This window comes from Bos indicus x Bos taurus, chromosome 5 (genome assembly GCF_003369695.1).
Source record: "Bos indicus x Bos taurus breed Angus x Brahman F1 hybrid chromosome 5, Bos_hybrid_MaternalHap_v2.0, whole genome shotgun sequence".
NCBI classification, from domain to species: Eukaryota; Metazoa; Chordata; class Mammalia; order Artiodactyla; family Bovidae; genus Bos; species Bos indicus x Bos taurus.
In genome coordinates, this window is record NC_040080.1 from 11,183,582 (window position 1) to 11,208,035 (window position 24,454).

General features: G+C 52.9%; 1 protein-coding gene and 1 long non-coding RNA gene across 3 annotated transcripts; one reads left to right on the forward strand and one right to left on the reverse strand.

Annotated features, from left to right (window-relative positions):
* The first annotated feature begins 587 nt into the window (after positions 1 to 587).
* On the forward strand, positions 588 to 23,589 carry ADA2 (adenosine deaminase 2). Of its 2 annotated transcripts, none has more exons than XM_027540898.1 (10): positions 588 to 684; positions 3,224 to 3,550; positions 5,083 to 5,308; positions 6,629 to 6,839; positions 16,849 to 16,976; positions 18,255 to 18,345; positions 19,060 to 19,168; positions 21,873 to 22,030; positions 22,474 to 22,676; positions 22,869 to 23,589. In XM_027540898.1, the coding sequence occupies exons 1-10, from the start codon at positions 630 to 632 to the stop codon at positions 22,966 to 22,968; spliced, it is 1,608 nt and encodes a 535-aa protein (XP_027396699.1). In that variant the 5' UTR covers positions 588 to 629; the 3' UTR covers positions 22,969 to 23,589. The 2 variants fall into 2 exon arrangements, with proteins under 2 accessions (XP_027396699.1, XP_027396700.1); XM_027540899.1 differs by lacking the exon at positions 588 to 684 and adding an exon at positions 853 to 928.
* On the reverse strand, positions 20,824 to 22,508 carry LOC113892269. The gene is made up of 2 exons (XR_003511006.1): positions 22,424 to 22,508; positions 20,824 to 21,538 (listed from the first exon to the last, which is right to left on the reverse strand). It is a non-coding gene; the product is annotated as an uncharacterized LOC113892269 (long non-coding RNA).
* Positions 23,590 to 24,454: the final 865 nt, after the last annotated feature.

A 24,454-nucleotide genomic window follows, 5' to 3' on the forward strand; every position in this document is an offset into this window, starting at 1 on the left:
GGCTGCAGCCATGGGGCGTCGGTGCTGTGTCCACTCTGCCTTCCTCCCTGAAAGGGTGCCCCTTCCCACCTCCCTTCCTCACAGCCCCTCCACCTCCCACCCCCATCCTCCACTGTCCTGCCCCCACACCCGTGATTCCTCTGGAAGCATTTACTTTTTATTTATTTTTTTGGCTGCACTGGAGATCTGTGGGGTCCTAGTTCCCCATCCAGGGGCTGGCCCTAGGCCCTCGGCAGTAAAAGCGCCGAGTCCCAACCTTTGGGCCACAGGGGAATTCCCACACTCTACCTTTTGTCACTTCTACTTTTTCACCCACTGTCCAGTGGGTTGGTCCATGCTTCACCCCATATTTCTGAGGAGGAACGCTTCCCAACGTTCGTGAGCCAGTTCGAGTGCCTCCAGCCTGGGGGCACAGCCACTTATACCCCACCCACAAATGAGCATGACCCCCCTGCACACTGACACACATACATAGCACATACCTGTGTGGCTCTCACATGGATGCTCACACACACACAGAAACACACATGTGTGCACACACAGACTCAGCAGGCCGCACCCCACCCCCAGGCTGCAGGGAAGTGAAACCCTGCCCCAGGGAAGTGAAAGACTGTGAGCCCCAGCTTCCGATGGGCCTTTGTGGGATCGGAACCCGCAGTCACTTGTCTCTGGAGCTGTCCCGAGGTAACTGGGGTCCCTCGGGTGGAGCCTGGGGCCGAGGCGTGTAGGTGGTTGGAGGCACTAGGGACTCATCTGGGTGGGGGTCTGCCCTTGGGGTGATACTGGGGGTGGGAGGGGCAGGGCAGCTGGGGTTGCGCCACTTGCCAAGGCCCCAGTTCGTGACTCAGGCTCACAGATGCACAAGTTCCTTTCTTAGTCTGTGAACAAGCTGTTTTTGTAGCATTTTTCTGCGACTTCTTCTAAAAGTGTAAGTGCCAGGCCCCAGAGGGAGGAGGTGAGCGAGCACCTGGACGGGATGACTTCTCGTCCTGCTCCGTTGGGCTGCTCCTGACCAGCGCTGGACACACTTCCATCTGGCCGGCTGGGAGGAGCCCTGGGTGCCGGCCACATGGATGCTGTGGGGTCCGTGGGGAGGATGGAGTGGGAGGTTTGGGGGTGGTGGCTCCTGTTTAATGTCACTGGGGGAGAGGAGATGAGGGGTGGGGTCCTGGGTGGAGGACGTGGGTGGAATAAGACGTCTCTGTGATGGGGAGGGGTGTGTGAGGGGCAGCGTCACTGTCCCCTGCCTGGAGACTTCAGGTTCGGCAAACACTGTTATCTGGGGAGAGATCTGAGGACCTAGTGAAGAAGCAGGGATTTTCCCAAAGCTCTGCTCTCAGACTTGAGGTCCAGCCCTGCCGCGCTGGAGTCTGATTAACCACTGAATAAACACCTACAATAATTGAAAGCCAGCCCCGGAAAGGATCTTGGACAAGGCGTCCTGATGATGACCAAACTTTTAATTAAAAAAAAAATTTATTTAATTAATTTATTTGTCTGGCTACATCTGGTCATAGTTGCAGCACCCGGGATCTTTATTGCTGCATTTAACTCTCAGTTCTTTAGTTGCAGCACGCAAACTCTCACTTGCAGCCTGTGGTATCTAGTTCCCTGACCAGGGATTGAACCCAGGCCCCCTGCATGGGGAGCATGGCTTCTTATAAGTGTTTTATTCCACCTGAACAAGGTTGACACACGATTCCCACTTTGAGAAGCACTGGTTTCACCAAGTTCACCCTTGCTGCAAGTGAGGAGACAGGCCCGCAGACATGAAGCGATGAGCCCGACGTCTCACCAGGATGTGCTCATTTGGGGCTGGGCCTGGGGTCTCCTCATTTACAGCCTTGATACTTCCTGGGAGAAAGGAGCATACCCTCAAGTGTGCATTAGGAATTTCACATTTATGTGGTTCCAGGAGTCAGCCCAGCTCAGGGGCTGCCGGCAGACCCGACCAGGGAGCTCCCTGATTCTGCCCACAAGCCCCCGCTCACTGGCCACCCTGGCCAGCTGCTCTTTGGGAGCTGCCGGAAGCTTCAGCGCTCAGTTTCTGAGATATCGCTGTTGAGTGACTGTGCTGCGTGCTCAGCAAGTCTAGCGCTCCCAGTGGGGCAGATCTTCACTTCTGGAATGATTTCTTTTTTTTTAAATATTTTTTCAAGGTCTTTATTGAATTTGTTACAATACTCTTTCTGTTGTATGTTTTGGGTTTTTGGCCGTGTGGTGGCATGTGGGATCTGAGCTCCCCGACCAGAGACTGAACCTGCAACCCCTGCATTGGGAAGCGAAGACTTAACCATTAGGCTGCCAGGCGAGCCCCTGGGACAGTTTCTTATATTATTTATTCCCCTTTCCCTCCCATCTATTCTTTCTTTTTCCTTCTGAAATGTCTGTTTTTTGGGGTGTTGGGTTTCCTGAACCCAATATTCTCCTCCTTTTCTTTGCTCCTGTTTTATCCTGCTTTTTAAAATCTTCTCTTCAGTTTCATCTTTTAATATTGCTGGTAAACGCTTTACGTTTCAGCACTCACGCTTTTAACTTCTGAAAGCTCTTTCCTGTTTTGTGTATTTTTCACACTGTGCTTTGCCTGTTTCATAGACGCATGCTTCCTCGTTCTTGTAAGGAGGTTAATTGTGGTTCTTCTGGACTTCCTTTCATTTTTCTGTGCTAGTTCCTTCTCCGTGCTATTTTTTGAGTTCCTTTCTCATGTTGTGGGCTTTCTTCATAAGCCTCGCGACCTTCTGCTCTCTGGTTATTAAGTGAAAGTCACTCAGTCGTGTCCGACTCTTTGCGACCCCCTGGACTGTACATTCCATGGAATTCTCCAGGCCAGAATACTGGAGTGGGCTACTCTTCCCTTCTCCAGGGGATCTTCCTGACCCAGGGATCGAACCAGGGTCTCCTGCATTGCAGGCAGACTCTTTACCAGCTGAGCCACCAGGGTTATATTTGAAAGTAAAACCCAAACAGTCTATGGTGTCTTCCTCTGAATGTGAGCAGGGCTCGTTAAGGATAAGCTCCCATCTGGGAGTGTCATGACAAGTGTTTGTGTGGGGATACTGTCCTTGTCTGTCTTCAGGGGTCTCTTCTCTGGGGTCTCGGAGAAGAGTTTTTTGTAAGCTGCCTCCTGGTAATCTACTGAACCTCCTCTGGCTTAAACACTTAGATCTGTAGTTTCCTGCCCCCTCCCCACTCAAGTCTACAGCTGAGTGATCTCCTCTTCCAGGCATCCTAGCATCAATGTGGGGGCGGCTGGCCCCGCCCTCCCTGCTGCTGGCCCTGGTCGTGTCTTCTTTCTGCCCGGCCACGTCCAGGTCTGGAGATGAAACACGAAACCAGCTGTTGACGAGAGAGAAGATGATGCGGGTTGGGGGGCAGTTGGTGCTCACATGGGAGGAGGAGCTGGCCAACCAGAGGCTCAGGGCTCTCAAGGAGGCTGAGATGCATGAGGCCCTGAGTACGGGGAACATCCTGCCCAGCATGCACTTCTTCCAGGCCAAGAGCCTCATTGAGAAAAGCGAGGTGTTTAACATCCTGAAGAAGATGCCTAAAGGTAAGGGCCTGGAAGGGAGGGTTCTGGGGCCCTGGGGTCTTGGAGGAACTAAATTGCAGCTGGTGGTTTCTCTTCTAGTGGAGCGCAAACTCCATGGGGGCCCTGTGTGCTCCTTCTCGCTGGTGGACAGTGGCCGGGGGTCCACATGGCTTCTGTCCACCCTGGAAACCAAAATCCCGGCTCTGAGGGGACTCAATGTCAGACAGGGAGGGGGTCTGGGTGTCACCGGGCATCCCTGGTGGGCCTGCAAGTTGTCCCCCACAAGAACCTCATCCTTCCTTTCATATGCTCTTCTAGCCTTTCCAGGGGCCAAGTTACCGAACAGGATACATCCTAGACAAACACCTTTCTCGTAGTTCATTGCAACCACCCACTGGGAAAAAATGCACAACCTGAGAGTTGTAGTTAAGTTTTATTTGGGGCAAAATGAAGACTATAGCATCTCAGATAATTCTGAGAAACTGCTCCAAAGAGGTGGTGGTGGGGGAGGGGGGAGGTTAGTCCATATGCGATTTTGGTGAAGGGGAGTTCCTGCAATCAAGCACACATTTTTTACAGGTTTCTGCTAGTCGTGTGTAGATCACTGCTAGTCACGAGGAGCGGATGTCACCATGAAGGATTTCAGTGCTTTTCTAGATATGAGGAGATGCAAGAAGTGGGTTCATAAGCTCATCTCCTGAAAATATCCAACTATCAGAAAACTGTCCAGCCAGTTTTTCCTAGAGCACAGAGGGCCTCTTTTCTGCTCCTCACCCTGAACTCCTTTCAGGGGTGTTGAAGGCCAACAGCTGCAGCAGCGTATAATTTAATCCTTGTAGCGGACACGACTGAAATGACTTAGCAGCAGCAGCAGAGGTAGATGGCAAGTGCCAATTTGTAGCTGAGACTACTACAGAAATGCGTCGTCACTATGAACAGTAAAACGCACACATAAATGGCAGTTTGCAGCTTGTAAGGACTTCTCTGTACTTTTTTTTTTTGTATTGTAGAGATTAAAAAATGTAAAAACTGTGAGGTCGGTAAGGTCGCCTCACTGTTTAGGGAGGGAACACGGCAGAGCTCATACAGTGTGACGGCTGTCATGGGGTGAGCGTCAAGACCAGAGAGCAGAGGAGGTAGACACTGAGCCTCGAGTTGGGGTGAGGTCTGAAAGAAGCTGCTCGATGCTGGCAGGAAGCAGGGAGCCGGCAGGCAGCGGATGGGGTGATGGGGAATCGGATGGGGGACTTGAGGGTCCTGGGCAGACAGGCCAGGGGGCAGGTGGGGCTCCTCTTCTTAAACCCCCTCACATAGCGCTGGGCCACTTGAGGACTTGTTTGGAGGTCAGGCTCCTGACAGGAGCTGGAAGCCAGTCTTCTAACTCCGAGCCTGCCTGCTGCCTCCTGAATGAGACCACCCAGGGCCCCTCCTGGTGAGGGAGGGAATCAGGGAACCAGGAGGCTGTGGCCAGCTCTGAGCTGCAGAGGGAAAGGGCCCTGGGTTCCCAGGAACTTCACCCCGTAGAAACCCAGCCCACCCACTCTCTCCCTCAGGGGCCGCCCTTCACGTCCATGACTTCAGCATCACCAGCCCAGACTGGCTGGTGAAAAATGCCACGTACAGGCCCCACTGCTATTTTTGCTTCACCCGGAGGGGGACCCCGCAGTTCAGATTTGCTCATCCGACTACCCCCACCCCGAAGCCAGCAGAATGTCCCCAGTGGGTTTTGCTGGAGAAGTTTCGGAAGGGGCTGCGCAACGTCTCGGAGTTTGACAACAGGTGGGTGTTCATTTGCGAAGAGCTTGTCTAGCACCTGCACAGGTGGGGGTGGCGTGCAGTGTCCCTGTGCTATGGACCTTTCTAGAAACACCTGACCTTAAAAAAATCAGGAGTCTTTTTCTCTTAACTGTATGGGATACTTTGCTTCACTACAGCGTTCCATGCCTTTCCCATCCAAGGCAAGCTCCTGGTACGTGTAGACCTGATTTGATCAGCAACACTGCTGCTGTGTCTGGACTCTCAGCAAGGGTAGAGACAAGTAAATTCCCCATTCCCAGAGCCGAGAGGGTCCCAGGTGGACGAGATAGCCTGAAAACATAAGGAGCATCTTCCTAACAGACCTATAAAGAATTACTATAATAACTGTTCTAATCAGAGAACCATCTACAGAGGGCTTTCTGGAACTGTTTCCTTTATGAGTAAGATAATGCTGCTCAGCCTGGGCAAGGAGGTTGCCCAAGGCCACACAGCCGATGAACAAATGGCTGAACAGGGAAGTAACCCGAGCCTTGGGCTGCCAAGTCCACAGTCATTTCCATCAGACCCCGGGGGTGAGCTTACTGGGGCCGCCCCAGTGGGATGCCAGTGACAGTGACTTAAAGGAGAGAAATGTATTTTCTCACAGTTCTTGGAGCTGAAACTCCGAGATCAAGGTGTGGGCAGGTTTCTCTGAGGCCTCTGTCCTGGGCTGGTGGCCAGCCGTCTTCTCACTCTCTCTGCAACCCTAGGGTCTAGGATGCTGGCCCTGTTCATGCAGGTCTCTGCCTCTGGCACTGGTGGTCTAGTCACACAGTCGTCTCCGACTGTGCAACCCCATGGACTCCAGCCCGCCAGGCTCCTCTGTCCATGGGATTCTCTGGGCAAGAATACTGGAGTGGGTTGCCATTTCCTTCTCCAGGGGATCTTCCCGACCCAGCGATCAAACCCTCGACTCCCGTGTCTCCTAGATTGGCAGGCAGATTCTTTACCACTGAGCCGCCTGGGAAGCCACCACCACCACCTCCTGAAAGGCCCCATCTCCAAACACAGTTACACTGGGGATTAGGGTTCAACATACGAATTTGGGGGATGCAATTCAGTGCGCAACACCCTCGAAGGAGAGCTTGACCTGGGATGTTCGTTCTTTGGGGTCAGCCTGGCTAAGAGGCGGAAAGCAACAGGTTGGGCCTGGCTGGGGGTGTGTGTCCTGCCTGCTGTCTCCTGGGGAGCAAGTGCAGGTCCTGGGGTGGGGGGCCTCCATTAGGGTGCCGGGGCAAGGGTCTTGCAGGGCCGGGGTGATGGCCTGTGGCACGCCTACACCCACCCTCTGTGTCCTGACAGCCTGCTGAGAAATCTCACTCTGATGACCGAGAACCCCCACGTGACTTACGCAGACCAGGATGCGATCTGGGCCAAGTTCGAGACCATCTTCTTCGTGCTGGGGGGCCTGGTGAGCTACGCACCGGTGTTCCGGGACTACCTGTCCCAGGGCCTGGAGGAGTTCTACCAGGACAACGTGCTCTACCTGGAGATCAGAGCCTCGCTGCACCCGGTGAGCCACCTCTGCTCACCTTTGCTTGGGCCAAGCTCTGCTGTCACCCTGCAGAGTGACAGTGTGACACTGGCTCCCCACCCTGGTGCCCCGCAGCACCAAGCACCGGCTTCATCCCCAGGGGTCTGGTGCCTGACCAGGGGCCGTGTGAGTGTGGAGCCCTGGAACGCGCTGGGCTGGCCCTCACTGCCCGTCACCTCCCTTCCGCCGTGACCCCCACAGACACTCGGGGCCTGGTGCCTGGACACCTACCCCTGGACTCTGGGCAGTGCCTCGAGCCTGGATGTCCTCGACCGTCTGCTTTCTTGTCAAAGCGTGCTGCAGGATGATGACCTCAGTGCAGGGACGCTGAGCCATCTGGTACACGGGTCTGGTTGCGTGTAAAGTGGGGGCTAGGAAGTCCCTGGGGGTTGGTCTCTTCTATGGGCAATAAAGATGTCTGATTTGACTTTGAGGAAGGAAGGTCAAAGGGAAAGGAACGGAAAAGATTAAGAGAAGCCCCAAAACATCCCAAAGTGTTAAAGTATTAAAAAAAAAATTCGCTGAGTAGGACCTTGCATGTTGGCCAGTGGAAAAGGGTGACAGTCTCAGGTACACGAGCTGGGCTGACCTCAGCTTTGCGGGGGGGTCTCGGACTCCAGGCTGGGGGCAGGGTGGGCGTCCCATGAGGAGCCCAGGGAAGCCAAGTACAGCCACAAGAATGCTCCTGGTGGGTCTTTGAAGAGGACTTCTGGGGGCAGGCGGGGTTGGGGTGTCCTGGGTTCTGACTGACTCCCTCCGGGGGACTCAGGAGTGTGAACGCTTTATATGCAGGGGAGAGCCGCCCCTCAAGCTGTCCCTTGGCCTGTGGGTTATTTTGAGCAGAAATAGTCAAGGCCCATAGGACTCAGGAAGAGCCTTTGACCTTCCGCCTAAGTAAAAAACAGCACTTTTATTTATTTACCTATTTTTGGTTGCGCTGGGTCTTCACTGCTGGCCGGGTTTTTCTCCCGTTGCGGTGAACAGAAGCCATTTTTCATTGTGGCGCGAGGGCTTCTCACTGCGGCGGCTTCTCTTGTTGCGGACACAGGCTGTAGGTGTGCAGGCGTCAGCGGCTGGGGCTCCTGGGCTCTAGAGCAGAGGCTCAGTAGTTGTGATGGATGGACTTGGTTGCTTCACGGCATGTGGAATCTTCCCAGACCAGGGAAGAGAGACCCATGTCTTCTGCGCTGGCAAGAAGAGTCTTATCCACTGCACCACCAGGGGGGTCCTCCTCTAAGTTCTTAAAGAACCTAGGTGAAGGGCCCATGCCCAGAATAGAGCTGTCACCAGTCTCTGCAGAGAATACGGCAGGTGTGGTACAGAGACTTCAGGGCCTGAGACCAGAGTCTTCTCTGTCTCTTGTCCCTGCGGGACCAGAAAACGTGTGTTCACCAAACACTTGCTGTTTATCACCCCTTCTTCCCCTTTGAAGTCCCAAACCCCCACCCCCAACACCTTCTTTGTCTTGAGCTGAAGACGATATTTAAGGCGAGGGCTTCAGCCATTTGGGTGAGTGGCTCCCTCTTCCTGGGTCTCTCCCACATACTGCTACTGCTAAGTATGCAGTATGAACTGCTACTGCTAAGTCACTTCAGTCGTGTCCGACTCTGTGCGACCCCATAGATGGCCTCCTACCAGGCTCCTCTGTCTCTGGGATTCTCCAGGCAAGAACACTGGAGTGGGTTGCCATTTCCTTCTCCAATGCATGAAAGTGAAAAGTGAAAGTGAAGTCGCTCAGTCGTGTCCGACTCTTAGCGACCTCATGGACTGCAGCCTACCAGGCTCCTCTGTCTATGGGATTTTCCAGGCAAGAGTACTGGAGTGGGGTGCCATTGCCTTCTCCGGGTGTTATGAAGCTTGTGCTTAATTTTCTCCTGTTAATCTGTCTTATGTCAGCTTAATTCTTAGACCAGCCAGAAGAACCTAGAGGGGTAGAGGGAAATGCCACCCCCGCTCCCCATCTACCCCACCCCCCGCCAGTCCCCACCCCCATGTGCCCTCCACCCTCCACCCTCCTTGACAGCTGGCCAGTTGCCTAGGTGGCCCCAGGCTGCCAGTTCAGAAACCCTGGCAGAAGGTGAGAACCCTTATCCATCAGTCAGTCCCCGGATCTCTGTCTGCAGGGCTTTTGGAAGCAGGAGTGCTAAGAGTCTTTTTTCTTGTTTCTAAAATTAGGTCAGCAGGAGAAAATATTTGTGGAGCTGGTTCCTGGGGCTCAGAGCCTCTGGGCCCGTGAAGTTGGTAGAGCTTTGGGCTTGTTAATCCTTTTCCTCCCAGAGATGGTGTCTGTTTTCCTGTGTCTCTGTTGTGTCATAAGGAGGAAAACCTTTGTCAGGATGCCTTTTCCTTTTTTCTCATTCTGTTTTGAGAGTTTAGCCTCAGGACCAGTGAGAAAATTCGCCCTGGTCCTGCCATCCAGAAGGTGCAGGCACCAGGGCATTTGGTGGCCAGTCGGATCCAGTGGGATTCTGGGCTGTCACTGCTGGTGGGAAGCACATAATCGTGCCGGCTCCCAGGAGGGTTTATCACAAGGGGTCTCCATCCACGTGGGACTCTGTCATCTCAGCCTTCACTACAGCCTTTGCTTTCTCAGACCATCTTCGGGGAGTGAACTCTCTGGATCTGGTGCAGCCGTGTTCTTTGCCCTCTCCTGTGAAAGCTCTTGGTCACGGCTAAGCCACAGAAAGCCTGATTGGTGTGTGTTGGTGTTAAGATCCTACTGTCCATGGTGGACACTTTGAACTGGAAAAACTTCTAAATTGGTAGATTTTTTAGCAACCTCTCTTTGTAAACACCTGTCTTATTGGTACCAATGTTAAGACCAAAAGGTGGATACAAAGAAATGTAACCTTAACTCAAACAAACAGAATGGTTTGAGAAGCAGAATGGAATGGGTCTTTCAGATGCTGATAAAGACGTTCTGTTAATTAGCAAGCCAGTGGGAAGAAGGGCCCTCGAGAAAGCAAAGGGGAAGAGGGGAGCTGTTATGAACTCTTCCCAACAAGGTGGAGAATTGTAAAGGGTCACGGGGGTAGGGGACCACAGGACTGGTCACAGCAGCTTGGGAAACTTCAGATGGTTGTTAAGAAATGGGATGAGAACAGTGGACATTGATGGGATTAAAACAGGTTTTGATACAGCACTCCCTAGGTTGGGCAGGCTAAAGGGACCTTCTACCAGTTTCCCCAACATGAAAGGGCCCCAAACAAGTCCTCCCCACTCTTTACCCCAGTTTGGAGAAGTTTAAAAGCCAGAATGCAGAGATGATAGCCAGTAAGCTGACCCGTGATCACCAGGGGCAACAGGCTGTTTAACCAAGTTAAAGATTGACAGGAAGGCTTGGGTCTCTGGGCTGGATCCCTGGCTAGGGACCTAAAGCCTTTTGCAAAGACTAGTGGAAGGAAGTTCCCCCAGCTCCTCAAAGCTGGGGCCCCATGAGTTGTGGCACCAAAGCCACTAGTGGAGCTGACTAGGGGTGTGAGGGTAGACAAGGTTATAAAGGTCAGAATGTTGGAGCGAGTGTTTGATGGGAACGGCTGTGATGTCCAGCTGACAGTTTCCAGACTGTCTGCCCGTTCCTCCAAATTACTGAGTAAACCAAGGGCTCGGGGACTGACTCCAAGGGCAGTATTTCGGTTTTGTTACCAAATGAGTCTTTGTAGGCTCAGAAATTCTACTGTTTGTACACCCAGAAGTAAAAGGGCTGCAGAGACTGACACACATTGACCAAAGTGACAAGTGACAGATGTATACACAAGAAAGTCAGAATACAGTTTTCGGAGAAAATTGTCAATTAGACCAGACACGTAGGCTTCCTGATCGGTAAATTCTCTCTTGAAGGCAAATCTGTTTCTTTTAAATTGAAATATAGTTGATTTACAGTGTTGTTCTGGTCTCTGTTGTACAGTGAAGTGACAGCATTTTACACACATACAATCTTTTTAAAATACTCATTTCCACCATAGTTTATCCTAGGAGATTGAATATAGTTCCCCGTGCTATACAGTAGGATCTTGTTTATGCATCCTATATATAATAGTTTACATCTGCTAAACCCAAAGTCCCAGCCCTTTGCTCTTCTTCCCAACCCTCCTTAGCAACCACAAGTCTGATCTCTACGTCTGTGAGTCTGGTTTAGCTTTGTAGATAGTTCATTTGCGTCATATTTTAGATTCTACATCTAAGTGGTATCATCTGATATGTCTCTTTCTGACTCACTTCACTTAGTATGATAATCTCTAGTTATATCCATGTGCTGCAAATGGCATTATTTCATTCTTTTTAACAGCTGAGCAATATTCCATTGTATGTATACACCACATCTTTATCCATTCATCTGTCTATGGGCATTTAGGTTTCTTTCAATCTGGGCAATTGTAAATAATGCTGTTATGAACATAAGGGTGTATGTATGTTTCCGAATTCATTTTGTCTGGATATATGCCCAGGAGTGGGATTGCAGGATCATATGGTAGCTCTATGTTCAGTGTTTTGAGGAACCTCCATGCTGTTCTCCACAGTGGCTGTACCAACTTACATTCCCACCAATAGTGTAGGAATATTCCCTTTTCTCCATGTCCTCTCCAGCGTTTATTATTTGTAGACTTTTTAATGACAGCCTTTCTGACTGGTGTGAGGTGATACCTCACTGTGGTTTTCATTTGCATTTCTCTAATAACGAGTGATGTTGAGCATCTTTTTATGTGCCTACTGACCATCTGTATATCTTCTTTGGGGAAATGTCTATTAAGGTCATCTGCTTATTTTTCTATAGTTTTTTTCTTGCTGGATTGTATGAGCCGTTTGCATATTTTGGAAATTAAACCCTTGTCTATTGCATCGTTTGCAAATATTTTCTCCCATTCCATAGGTTGTCTTTTCATTTTTTTTAATGGTTTCCTTTGCTGTGAAAACCTTGTAAGTTTGATTAGATACTATTTGTTTATTTTTATTTCTATTGCCTTGGGTTGAAGGCAAATCTTTTTAAACTTTTTAAATTTATTTTTGGTTATGCTAAGTCTTTGTTGCCACAAGTGGGCTTTCTCTAGGTGTGGTGAGCAGTTGCTACCTTCTAATTTGCAACGCAAGCGCCTCTCATCATGGTGGGTTCTTTTATTGCAGAGCACGACCTCTAGAGTTTGGGCCCAGTAGCTGTGGCATAGGGCTTAGTTGCCCCATGGAGCATGAAATCTTCCCAGACCAGGGATCGAACCCGTGTCCCCTGTATTGACAGGCGGATTCTCAACTACTAGACCACCAGGGAAGTCTGAAGGCAAATCTTAATTTCTACTGAAGCCAAACTATCTGATATTTTTCTCCTTCAGAATGTGATACATTTTTAAATCCTGGGTGGAATCCCTAAAGGGACTCTATTGCCCTAGTGTGACTGGCTGAGTTGGCAGGCCCTGTCGTGGAGGCTGATCCTGCCCTGAGAACCAGTCATTCCAGAGTCAGGGCCCCTCCCCCCCCGCCCCCCGCACCCCCCCACCCCCGCCCCCCGGCCCGCGCTCCAGGTCTCTACCTCCTGTGCATCCTGGACTGGCCCCCTTTCCCTTGAATATGTTCATCCTCCTCCAGGCCATCCCAGGTGAGGGTGGGCATCTCTACCAGAATCTGGTGTTTGTTCGATGGTTTAATGCTGAGTAGACTTTTGTTCCTATTTCTGATTCTTGGGAAGTGGGAGTGGGACTGACCTTGCCCCCAGGAGAACCTTTGCTAGCCTTGTGAGCAGTCAATAAGTACAAATGCTCCTTTCAACAGAAAAGAGAGGGTCCAGTCCACCTTCCACTAGGAGAAGAATTTTGGAAAGAGGTGAGCTGGCCTGGGGCTGGCCTGTGCAGGGCGGAGGACAGGGCAGCTCCCAGAGCCATCATGCTCAGTGTGCCCTGAAACCCCATCTCTTCCCCTAGCCCCAGCTCCCCACCTCCAGTCCACCTCCTCCGGAGTCTGGCTTAAGCCCCGCCTCCCCCTCCCTCTTCCTGGAACTGGCTTCCTCCCAGCTCTGGATCCCCAGTTAGACTATGAGTCACTCCAGACCACCTCCCCCACCCAGGTCCTCCAGAAGCCCCAGGAGTGGTCATCACACTCAGGAGTGGTGGGTGTACATGGGACTAATCTGGAGGTGCTCTTTGGTCCCTGACCTCCCAGGCTCCCAAATCTGAGGTCTTGAGTGGGGCCAGGAAGCAGCCCATTTAACTAGCCAGCCACCCCAGCCCCCACCCTGAGGTTCTGATTCAAGCTCTCCGACCCAGACCACACTTTGAGACCTTTTCCGAGCGCTTCATCTGCACTGTCTTATCTGAGCCCTTACTGCCTTGGGAATGAGGTGGGGAAGGGTCGAGGGGCCTGGCCCAGGCCAAACGGGCAGTGAGCAGGGCAGTGAGCAGGGACTAGGCTTTGAGACTTGCGGGTCCACACGGCATCTCAAGAGGCGCTCCCTGAGGGGGTCCGGCCTGGGGGTCGCTTCCTGTGGTCACATCCTGCCGGCTTTCTCAGAGTAGGGACTGGGAGGGAGGCCTCCACACAGGGAGGGGCCTTGGGCCCCGGGGGGAGGGGAAGAGCGGAGAGATGGCGGGGAGAGAGGGTCTGAGCCTGTGGAGGGCATCAGGGGAAGTTGCTGAGGAATTGCATGGAGGGTCGGCTTCCTCACCCCCTCCCCCTCTTGCCACGCCCCCTGGGGACAACTGGCTCCAGGGTATCCCCTGAGGAGCCGCCCAGCTCCCCTCTCTCCCAACCCCCTCCGGACCCAGCCAGGATTCCTAGAAGGTGGAGGCCCAGGGGCATGGGATCTACTCGTGGTTCTGGCCTGACCCTGGAACAAAGGCCCCTTGCTGTGGAGACTCTCGGGCTGACGCCCCCATTCCCCAGAGTAGGGGAGCCATCAGCACATTGCCAACCCAGACGTCTGCCCTGGAATTCTCTGCTGAGCCCCGGCCTCCCCTCCCTGCTCGTGGGGCTAACTCAGGGCCTGGGACGAGGTTTGATGGACCAGGCCGCCGGCCCAGCCTCCTATTGTGTCACTAATGCTCCATCACAAAGGCCACTCGTCCTTAGCAACAGTTGCTAGGCGGGTCTGATCTCCCTGGGCCCCATCCCCGCCCCCACGGCCGGAATTGGAGGCTCCGACTGGATCGGGCCAGCCTTCTGAGCCGAGCTCCCAGGGGTTTATCCTCGGCCCTGACCCGTGGGCGGTCTTGCGGTTGAGGGGACAGGCCTGGGAGCCCAGGATGGTCATTCCAAGATGGCTTGGATGCTGTCAGCAGTGTGACCAGCGGTCCTAGCGCTCCCCCTATCCACCCCCTGGGTTTTGTCCTGGATTCTCAGCAGACTCCTTCCCTAGGAACTCCACCTGGCTTTTGCTGTAGTGACGGTATTTCATGTCACTGCTGCTGCTCTGGGGAATCCTGAGGGCAGCACCTTCTATGATGTTATTCTGTGACTGTGCTCCTCACAAGACTGTGAAACCTAGAGGCCCATGATACAGGAGAATCACCTGGACAAGGTTTTAAAAAACCAGCTTCTACCCCAGGGAATCTGATTTAATTAACCTAGGGTAGGACTCAGGCATTTTCTTCTCCCTGGGTGGCTGGAGACTTTGAGACCACCCCCCACCATGCCTCCAAGTAAACTCTGCCACCCCAACCCCCCACTCCAGCCTGGGAGCAGGTGCGAGTTTCTTATCCTTTCTAAACCTCAAAATCCTCATCTCTAAAACGTTTACTAAGGGAGTGTGTGTACTAAGTCTCTGCAGTCGTGTCCAACTCTTTGCAACTCCACGGACTGTAGCCAGCTAGGCCCCTCTGTCCATGGGATTCTCCGGCAAGAATACTGGAGTGTGTTGTCATTTCCTCCTCTAGAAGATCTTCCGGACCCTAGGGATTCAAATTTTCGATCCCTTCTGATCCCTAGAGCCTGTGCTCTGCAACAAGAGAAGCCACCACCATGAGAAGCCCATGCACCGCAACTAGAGAGTAACTCCCACTCTCAGCAACTAGAGAAATGCCCGCGCAGCAACAAAGACCCAGCACTGCCAGAAATAAATAAATAAATACCATTTCTTGTAGTGACCATGTTTTATGCCATTGCTGAATTCTAGGGATTGAATTTGGATCTCCTGCATTGCAGGCAGATTCTTTACCGCCTGAGCCAGCAGGTTCTTGGTCTCTAGAATGAGACCCAGCTGACAGTGACAGGCAAAACTCCATCAGTGCTTGTATAGAGAGTCAGGCTCTCCAGGTGAAAGTTGCCTGTGTCTCTAGTCAGAACCTCTGGGCCCCAGTTTCTGGTTTGACACAAATGGACTGTGTGACCTTGAGCAACTCTGACCCCAAATGTCCCTTTGTTCCTTCAGCTTCATATTCTCTAATTCCATGATCTCATAGATGATAGAAATTCGTAATCTTACACTGGTTTATGAAAGTTGTATGTAGTTTGAATAACTTCTCCATAAATTTACAGTTCCTCAATTAAACTATAGTTAAGGCTTGAGATAATCTGAATTGAATCCAATGTGTGTTTTTTTTTTTTTTTTTTTTTGATGTAGACCATTTTTTAAAGTTTTAATTGAATTTGTTTCAACATTGCTTTTGTTTTATGTTTTGGTTTGGTTTTGGGGCCACAAGGCACGTGCGATCTTAGTTCCCTGACCAGGGATCCGTCATCCCTTCACACTCTGCATTGGAAGACGAAGTCTTAACCACTAGACTGCCAGGAAAGTCCCAGAGGCCAATATTTTTCTTTTTTTAACCCTTTTACTAAATCACTTCAAGAAATTGTATTTATTTATTTAGTTTTGGCGGTGCTGGGTCTTTGTTGCAGGGCTTTTCTCTAGTTGCTGAGAGTGGGAGTTACTCTCTAGTTGCGGTACGTGGGCTTCTCATTGCGGTGGCTTCTCTTGTTGCAGAGCACAGGCTCTAGGCATTCGGGCTTCAGGAGTCGTGGCACACGGGCTTAGTCACTCCACAGTGTTCTGTTCTTGGGGACTGCAAATTAAACTTGCAAAAGGATAGGCATAGCAATTTTATTGGATGTTAATGTTTTAACTATGTGCATGGACACCTTCATGGAAAAGAAGACCCAAAGAAGTGGGTAGACCAGGTTCTCATATACTATTTTAACAAACGGTGATAAATTGTGGAGAAGCAGTAAGACGAAGGAAAGGGGGTTTGGCTTCTAGTAGTAGGAACTTGTGGGATGGTCAGTGTATGGGGGAATTGATAGAAGATAGGGGCTATTTAGTCAGGTTTGTTTGTTCAGACCCAGCTTGGTGCCTAGTTTCTGTCTCTGCTGGTAAGGGTGGGTGTCTCTCCTCCTGGAATAGGAGCTGGAAAGCGGTGCCTTCTGGACAGAAACATACGTTTTGCTCTGTGGCAGACGGGCGGGCACAGAGATCTGTTTGCCTTTGTGCTTCTTATTTGCCTTTAGCTCAAAATAGTCCTGCAAAAAGTGACAGGTTTGGGGGTGGCACATTCTGATACCCTTCAGGACCCCCAGAGATGGAGAAGCAAAAAGCCTGCTCTTCTCCACTGTGTTTTTTTTTACTCTGTCAAACCTACTGTGCATCCCTGGATCTTCCCACTCTGCCTCTGGCCATGTCACCTTGGTGTCCCTAAGTGGCTTGGCTACTTCAGGATCCCCCGCCTGGGGGTGGGAGAGTGGGGAGATGAAGAGGGTCCTCGGATCACTCTTTCTGGCTGGCATCCTGTCCTCAGCTGGTCTGCTGCTCATTTGCTGCACAAATACTTCCTGAGTACTGACTGCTTGCCAGACACTGTTCTAGGTGGAAGGACCCAGGCCTGAATGAGAAACAGACATCCCAGCCTCACAGCACCAAGAGCATCATCTCATTCAGGGCTGGGACTTCTGGTCAACCTCAGAGGCCGTCAACCTCACAGGCCGTCAACCAGGCTTTGGAGATTGTTGGCAGTTGGGAATGGAGTTCTGCCTTACTCACCTCTGACATCTGGCTGGGACCCTGCTTCCCTCACAGGTGTATGAACTGGATGGGACGATCTACAGTCAAGAGTGGTTGGTGAGGACTTACGAAGAAGTGGCTCATAATTTTGCAAAAACGCATCCTGGGTTTATTGGAATCAAACTCATTTTTTCGGATCACAGGTAAGAGTGAGTGAAGCTGAGCCTGAAGGAACTGGGAAGACAGGCTGTGGGCAGAGCCATGGGGATGGGAGGGGATGGGACAGGAGAAGAAAGGGGTGAGGCGGGGCAGGGAGGCTGTGGCCAGGGGCAGAGACCCCCCCAGCTCAGGATCCAAGCACCATGGGCTCCATGTGCCATGGAATTCCAGGATGTGACCCACCCTGGCCTGGGTGGTTAGTTATGGGGTTAGTGTTTTTCCCTGCATGTTCTGATGGTTTTGTTTCAATCTGTGGCCGGGTCCTGCCTCACAGCAGCCCCATCTGTATGGAATACTCACTGCGAAGACAGACCCACCCTTGCTCCAAGCAAATGCAGAAAGCCTATAGGAATTCACCTGACTTTACCAAGGAAGGGTCTCCCTCTTGCTGAGGGGCAGTCAGTCTGGATAGACTGTGCCATGTCCAGCTAGAGGGCTGGGGAGGGGCAGCCGCCCCACCTGCTAAGCCATGGAAGGTGGGAGGGCAATCAGACCTCCCTGGAGCCCCTCCCCTCCCGCTGAGACCTGGGGCCGCTGGAGCTGGTGGGCCAGGGTGGATTGGCAGTAGTGGACGTGAAGGCTCCTTGGGGGCTGGTGGCAGGAGCTCCAGGGCAGGGCTACAGTGCCAGCTGCTGCGGGTGCAGGGAGGGACGGCCAGGTGTGGGGGTGCAGAGCTAGGGATCAGAGTGGGTGGGCCAACACCTTCCCCCATCATGGCCTGTACCTTTTCTCTTGGTGCTCCTATGGCGATGCTCTTGCCTGGTCCGTGCCCTGGGCTGGTAAGGAGAGAGCTCTGGGGGAGAGGAGGCAGCCTGGTCATCTGGTTTCCAGAGCACTCTGGCCTTTTTGACTGAATCAGGGGGCCAGGCCCATGTGCCCCACAGGGACCAGGTGTCCGTGGCATTTTACAGGTGCCCAGAGAGCAGAGAGCTGGACGCTTCCAGGACCATCTCTCAGGGACACAGGGCAGGTTTCGATCATGGCCACTTTTCTTCATCCAAATGCAGACAAGTAAAACTTGTCCTGTGGGCCCCTATCCCACTGGCTTTCCAGAGACTTAGGTCCCTCTGGAGCAGCCAGACTCCTCGACAGGAATGGATTTGGGCAAAATTTCTGTGTTTAAGAGGGACTCAGCAGCCTGGATGGAGTAGGGTTATGTGCAGTTGTGCCGAGGGTTTGAGACGTGGCAGCTGGGCGCCCTGGATGTGGTTGACCATCCACGTGGGAGCTGATGCCCGTGCTTCTCTCTGTCTCTCCCGCAGAATCAAAAACGAGTCCCTCATCAAGAAATCCATCCAGACAGCCATGGATCTTCGAGTCAAGTTCCCTGGGATAGTGGCGGGGTTTGACCTGGTAATGGGCGCAGCGTGAAGCCCCCAGGGAAGGGCTGGGAGGCACCATTGAGACCCTCCCTTGGGGTCTTGGGTGGTGAAGGGAGAGCAGAAGAGGTCAGAAGAAGGCTGGAAAGGGTAGGTCCCGAACAGGAAGGGCCACGAGGAAGGGCTGTCCCCACTCCCTGATCTCCACACTGGGCATGACACCTGGATCTTCAACCCGCAGCCCAGTGCGGGTGTCTGGAAGCTGAGGTGTGGCTGGGTGATTCCAGCACATCCTTGGGTGGTGTTGCTCTCCTCCCACTCCCCCCTCCCCTAAATAACAGCCGGGCCATACTTCCAGGTCACAATTTCTTAAATCTCATGAAGAAGCTAAGTTAGTATAACCAGCTGGATACACCTGACCCCCCTTCCGGAATCTGCACATCTTACCCAAGAGAACTCACGCTCTTGCTCTCAGACCCACTGGGGCCCCGGAGTGGATCTCAAGGGCTTATTTTCTCTGGACCAGGGTGTCCTCCTGGGGTCCTTGGGGGCTGCTCACAGGATCTAGCCTCCCCCAAATAAGGCAGGTGGTTATATCAGGGCCACACAGCTCTCTTTTCTTCCCCAGTCCTGCTACTGGTCTCTACAGCTGTTACAGAGGCCTTGGCAGTGGTGGCAGGTCCCGGGCACTCCAGCAAGGTGAGGCAGGGGGCCGGCAGGCACCCCACGTGCCTGCTCTGTCCTGCAGGTGGGGCGCGAGGACACGGGCTACACCCTGTATGACTACAGGGAGGCTTTGATGATTCCAGCCTCGCGGGGTGTTCACCTGCCTTACTTCTTCCACGCAGGAGAGACTGGTGAGCTTGCGACACCGTTGGGCACAGGGCTGATGGGCAGGGCCCCCTCAACATCTCTGGGGCCGCAGATAGGACCCCAGCCGGTAGAGTGACAGCCCCATGGTGGCTCACGGCGCGTGTCCGCTTCACGCACATTGTTGAGTCTATGCTGATAGCAGCGCCCAGAGAAGGGGGCATGGTGGTGCTGGGGCAGCTGTGCTTCACACACCTTACCTGTGGCTCTCACCTGGTCCTGCCAGGAGGGCACCCCACCCCAATCTCCAGGCAAGGAACCCGAGGCTCCAGCCAAACAGGGTGACTGGTCAACCAGAAGGAGCTGGGAACCCTTTCTGATGATGTCAATTTCATAACGAGCAAACCTTGCTTTCCAGGTGGACTCATGTGTAAAGTCACACCCTGGGAGGTTGGGGGAGAGGGACCAGCAGGCCAGTTCTGTGACTGGGAGGCACTGTACCCCCCCACCAGGCTGGGTTGGGGGGTGCTGTCGACTCCCACCAGGCTGAGGGGAGGCTGCCTGTCCACGTCCATCAGGCTGAGGTGGGGGACCTTAGTCTGCACCCACCAGGATGAGGGGGCCCAGCTCTGCTCAAGCAGCGCGGCTAGGTCTCTGCCCCTCAAAGCTCTGTCCGTGGGCTCACTGGTCATTGCTCAGCCTCCAGATGCTCCTCAAAACATGTAAACCCTCAGCAGAAGCAGCAGGTCACAGCTGCAACGTCACATCTCGGGGAAGATTTGGGGGGCTTAGACCTGCTGCACCCCACCCCTCAGAGCATCCGCGGCTCCGGCCACCTGAGAGGACCAAGGAGCCAAGGGCAGAGTCAGGATTTCACAGCCAGGCTGAAACCTGGCATCTCACACGGGCTCCAAAGCAAGGGTTCCCGTGCATTTATCACTTTTTTCTGGACATTTTAAATCCATTTGGAGCCAATTTAGATCAAAGCTATTCTAGGAGATGTAAAGAAGGGTTTGTGGGGGATGGGAAGCTGGGATGGGTCAGGGCAGGGCAGGGGACGTGGCAGTTATTAGCCTTGAAGGCCCTGAGGTTTGGTTGGGAAACCATAGTCATCTCTGAAACAAACTCAATGCCATGACATGGTCCTAGGAGAAGATTTTGCCAGGACTTGAATATTTAATGGGCTTCCCAGGAGGCTCCAATACTTTGGCTGTCTGATGTGAAGAGTGGACTCATTGGAAAAGACCCTGATGCTGGGAAAGATTGAGGGTAGGAAGAGAAGGGGATGACAGAGGATGAGATCGTTGGATGGCATCACTGACTCAATGGACATGAGTTTGAGAAAAGTCCAGGAGATAGTGAAGGACAGGGAAGCCTGGCATGCTGCAGTCCATGGAGGTTGCAAAGAGTCGGACACAACTGAGCAACTGAACAAAATCCAGGTGGCTTAATAAGTAAAAAATCCACCTGCAATGCAGGAGAACTAGTGTTCGATTCCTGGGTAGGGAAGATCCCCTAGAGGAAGGCATGGCAGCCCACTCCAGTATTCTTGCCTGGAGAATCCCACGGACAGAGGAGCCTGGTAGGCTACAGTCCATGAGGTTGCAAAGAGTCAGACATGACTGAAGTGACCTAGCGTGCACCTTAAAAAAAAAAAAAGGAAAACATCTTTGAAAAGAAACTGCTAGGAAACCAGTGAAAATTCTTCTAAAGCACATGCTCTTACCAGCATTGGGAATTCTTGGGCTTCGTTCCCAAGAGAAACATGGAATTTTCACATTTCACATGTGGGGCAGTTAGGATGCTTTCGGCGCCCACACACCCTGTAGGCCCTGCTTTCAGGTCTGCTGTGATCGTTCACCGTAATCAACCTTGCCGTCCTCCTGGGCCTGGGATCTCTCCCCATTCAGTCACAGATAGTGAAGTCACATCCGGGTGTGACCACATCCAGTGAAGCCAAAAAACAGCTGTTTCCTCCAGGGCAACTCCCTGAATGAGGGGGCGGGAGCTGCAGGGGCCCTCCACCCCACCCCAGGCTGCTGGGAAGGCTGGCGGAGTCAGAACGGTCTTCTCACCTCTAACCAGGAGGTCCTGCCAGCAGGAAGGTCCTGTGGGGTGGCTGGTTCCTGCTGGCCGTGGCTACCTTGCCCTGGGTTGTCCCAGGAGTTTTGTTAAAGATGGAAATTAAAGTGAGTGCAGATAAGGCAAATCGTTACAATGACAGAGTCTGCAGCACACTGTAAAGATCTTACACATAAAATTCCAAGAAAACCCTTTCTAGAAACAAACATAAGATGGAAAGAAAGAATCTGGGGAAAACAGGGGCAGGGAATTCCTGGGTGGTCCAGTGGTTGGGGGGTATGTGCTTCCACTGCAGGTTTGATCCTTGATCAGGGAACGGAGATCCCACGTGCCACCTGGTTCGGCCGAAAAAAAAAAAGAATACAGACTATGGGTTGAGCAGACCAAGACTTGAAACCCACTTTTTCTGCTCTGTACGTGAGGACCTTCCCTTAGCCTATAAAGCCTGTGTGGGTTTCCGCTTCCTCACCCGTTACACACATACACACACACATAGGTACACACAGGTGGGCCGTACGCCCTCCTGCAGTGTTGTCAAAAGGAAAAGTGTGTGCACGTTTGTGTTAATGTTCATTTCTCTTCCTTTTCCTGCCTGGGAACTCTGGAGCCTTCACCTGCCAAAGGTCTGGGGTCCTATCCATCCTACTGAAGACCCCTCTCTATTCCCAGATTGGGAGGGAACTTCCGTAGACAGAAATCTTCTGGATGCTGTGATACTGAACTCAACCCGGATCGGCCATGGGTTTGCTTTGAGCAAGCACCCGGCGGTCTTGGCTGAAGCCTGGAAGAAGGACATCCCCATCGAAGTCTGTCCCATCTCTAACCAGGTACCGGCCTCCCCAGCCTCCCTCCCTGTGGTTGCTCCATGACTCAGTGTCCTTCCGCTCTCTCTCTCTCACTAGCATTCATGAAGTTATTTAGGAATGGCCTTTGCCTAAACTGTTCCCAGTAACGAGGGTCCCCAGTGGGACAGGACCGTGGGTGAAGCTGTAGACAGAGCTAACGGGGCCCTGGGGGGCACGCAGCAGGGAATGTGAGATCCCCCACTGCCACATGGCTCCTCAGGGCTCTGTGCTTGGGACAGAGGCTCAAGCTGGCCCAGGGGAGACCAGATGTTTGAATAGGACTGGCTCTTCCTGCATCAGGACTTTGCCCAGAGCTGTCCTGATGGTTGGAACAGCCACAGGGAGAGAAGGGCCTGATCCTGCTCACGGTCTCACCTCCCTCATGACGATTCCTCAAGGATCCAGGCTTGTCTGTGTCCGAGCAGGTCCTGAAGCTGGTGTCCGACCTGAGAAACCACCCCGCCGCTGTCATGATGGCCGCCGGGTACCCCATGGTGATCAGCTCAGACGACCCTGCGGCCTTTGGGGCCAGAGGCCTGTCCTACGATTTCTACGAGGCCTTCATGGGCATCGGCGGGATGTCGGCTGACCTGAGGACGCTCAAACAGCTGGCCATCAACTCCATCAGGTGAGTCTGCTGTGTGGTCCACTCCACCGCCGCCTGAGTCCGCCACTCTGAGGTGTGGGCAGAGGTCCAGAAGGTTCCTGTGAGCTTCTCTGCCTCTTATGGCGTTACTGCTCTTGGACTGGGGACATGGAGCCCTGCTAACACCCTAGGTCCCCTCCCCAGGCTGACCTGGGCATCCTGCCCCCGTCACAGGTACAGCACCCTGTCGGAGACCAAGAAGAAGTCTGCCATGGAGACCTGGGAGGAGAGGTGGCAGAAGTTTGTAGCTGGGCTGGCCAGGGGCCCCAGGTGAGGGGACGGCTGTCTGTCACCCTCCACCTCTGCTTCCCTCCTCCCAATGGTCCAGAATCCAGGGAAGTCACCTCTGTTTGTCCATCAGGCCGCTGTGATTCTGGCCTGACTCACATGAGCCCCTAACTTATCTCTGTCTTCTCTTTGCCCTCTCCAGTTCATTTTCCCCAGAGCAGTGACTGTTTTAAGTTAAATTAAACCAGGGTACTCCACTGTGACAATTCAGAGCACTTAGAACTCGCCCCCCCCCCAAGCCCCCACCAGGCTCCCAGCATGAACAGGGGTCCCTCCCATGTCATCCCACCCCAGGCGCCCAAGCACACTGGCCTCTGGCCTTGGGCCCCTCCTGGCTCTCTCTGCTGGGAATGCTGTTTCTCCCCACTTCCGTCTGCTGCCTCCTGTCACCCTCAGGCTAGTCTCAGAAAGACTTGTCCCTTGGGGCACCTTGCTTGCTCCCTCCTGACTTCACCCGATGTGTCATTATGGATTTATTTCTGTGCGGCCTCCCTCCCCCAGACCTTCAGCTGCACAGGCACTCATGGCCAGTTCACGTCCACTGCAAGCCAGGAACCTAGACTGCCCCTTGCCCGGTCGGCCCTCAATAAACATTGTTTTGCAAGAATGCCTGTGCCCTGTCGTGCTGAGCTGGGTCAGTTCCGTCTCCCAGCCCGGCCCTTGGGAGAAAGAGGGCAAGGAGCCAGACTGGCTTTGCTGGGCCCTGGGTATGAAGGAGAACCAATGGGCCCAGCGATGTGAGTCTTCTTCTTATCCCCCGTCCCCTGCATGGAGCCTGCAGGACCTCCCCCTGGGCTCGGGCTCCTGATGCTGGACAGCCTGTGGACTGGGGTCCTCAACCACAGGCTGGTTCCCAGAGGGAGTCAGATATTCTCGAAAACCTTTTGATTCACAGCCTTCACCAGTCCCACGGTGGGGCATACAGGTCCCAGTTCAGCTGACTTTGATTCAGTGAATGGTGACAACAGAACACAGCAGAATGGGCTTCGGTAGCACGTTGCCATGGTCACGGGGGTCTCCTAGGAGTGTAGGGTCTCTGATTTGGGAAAACAAACCAGCTGTGGTGCCTTCATTCCTGTTAAACAGGCAGAGTCCAAGCAGAGAACCAGAAACACCAGTAGGGCCAGACCTGAACTCACCAGGTTGCTGCTGGCAGAGAAGGGAAAGCTGGTTTCACACACCTCCTGGCACTTCCTGAGGGGCCCTGACATGCTGATCTTCTAATATGTGTTAATTGAATTCTTATAAACAAAATCAAGGTGCACAGTGGGAGGGGGGCTTGCTGTTTCAGGAAATCTGTAGCAGAAGCTCCTGTTTACAAAACACCTTTTTCTGATTTGAACTCCAGGAGTCTATATTTCTTAGACTGAGGTCAAATTCCTTTTTTAAACTCTTTTATTATCATTTTGGCTACCCTGGGTCAAATCTCTCTAGGCTGAACACTCTCAGTTTCAAGAGGACAGGGTAGGGAC

Coding starts and splice junctions, on each gene's coding strand:
- ADA2 (XM_027540898.1), top strand. CDS start 630: ATGGGCCTTTGTGGGATCGGAACCCGCAGTCACTTGTCTCTGGAGCTG. Junction 6,840..16,848: donor TCAGAGCCTCGCTGCACCCG/GTGAGCCACCTC, acceptor CTTCCCTCACAG/GTGTATGAACTGGATGGGAC. Junction 22,677..22,868: donor CTGGCCATCAACTCCATCAG/GTGAGTCTGCTG, acceptor CCCCCGTCACAG/GTACAGCACCCTGTCGGAGA.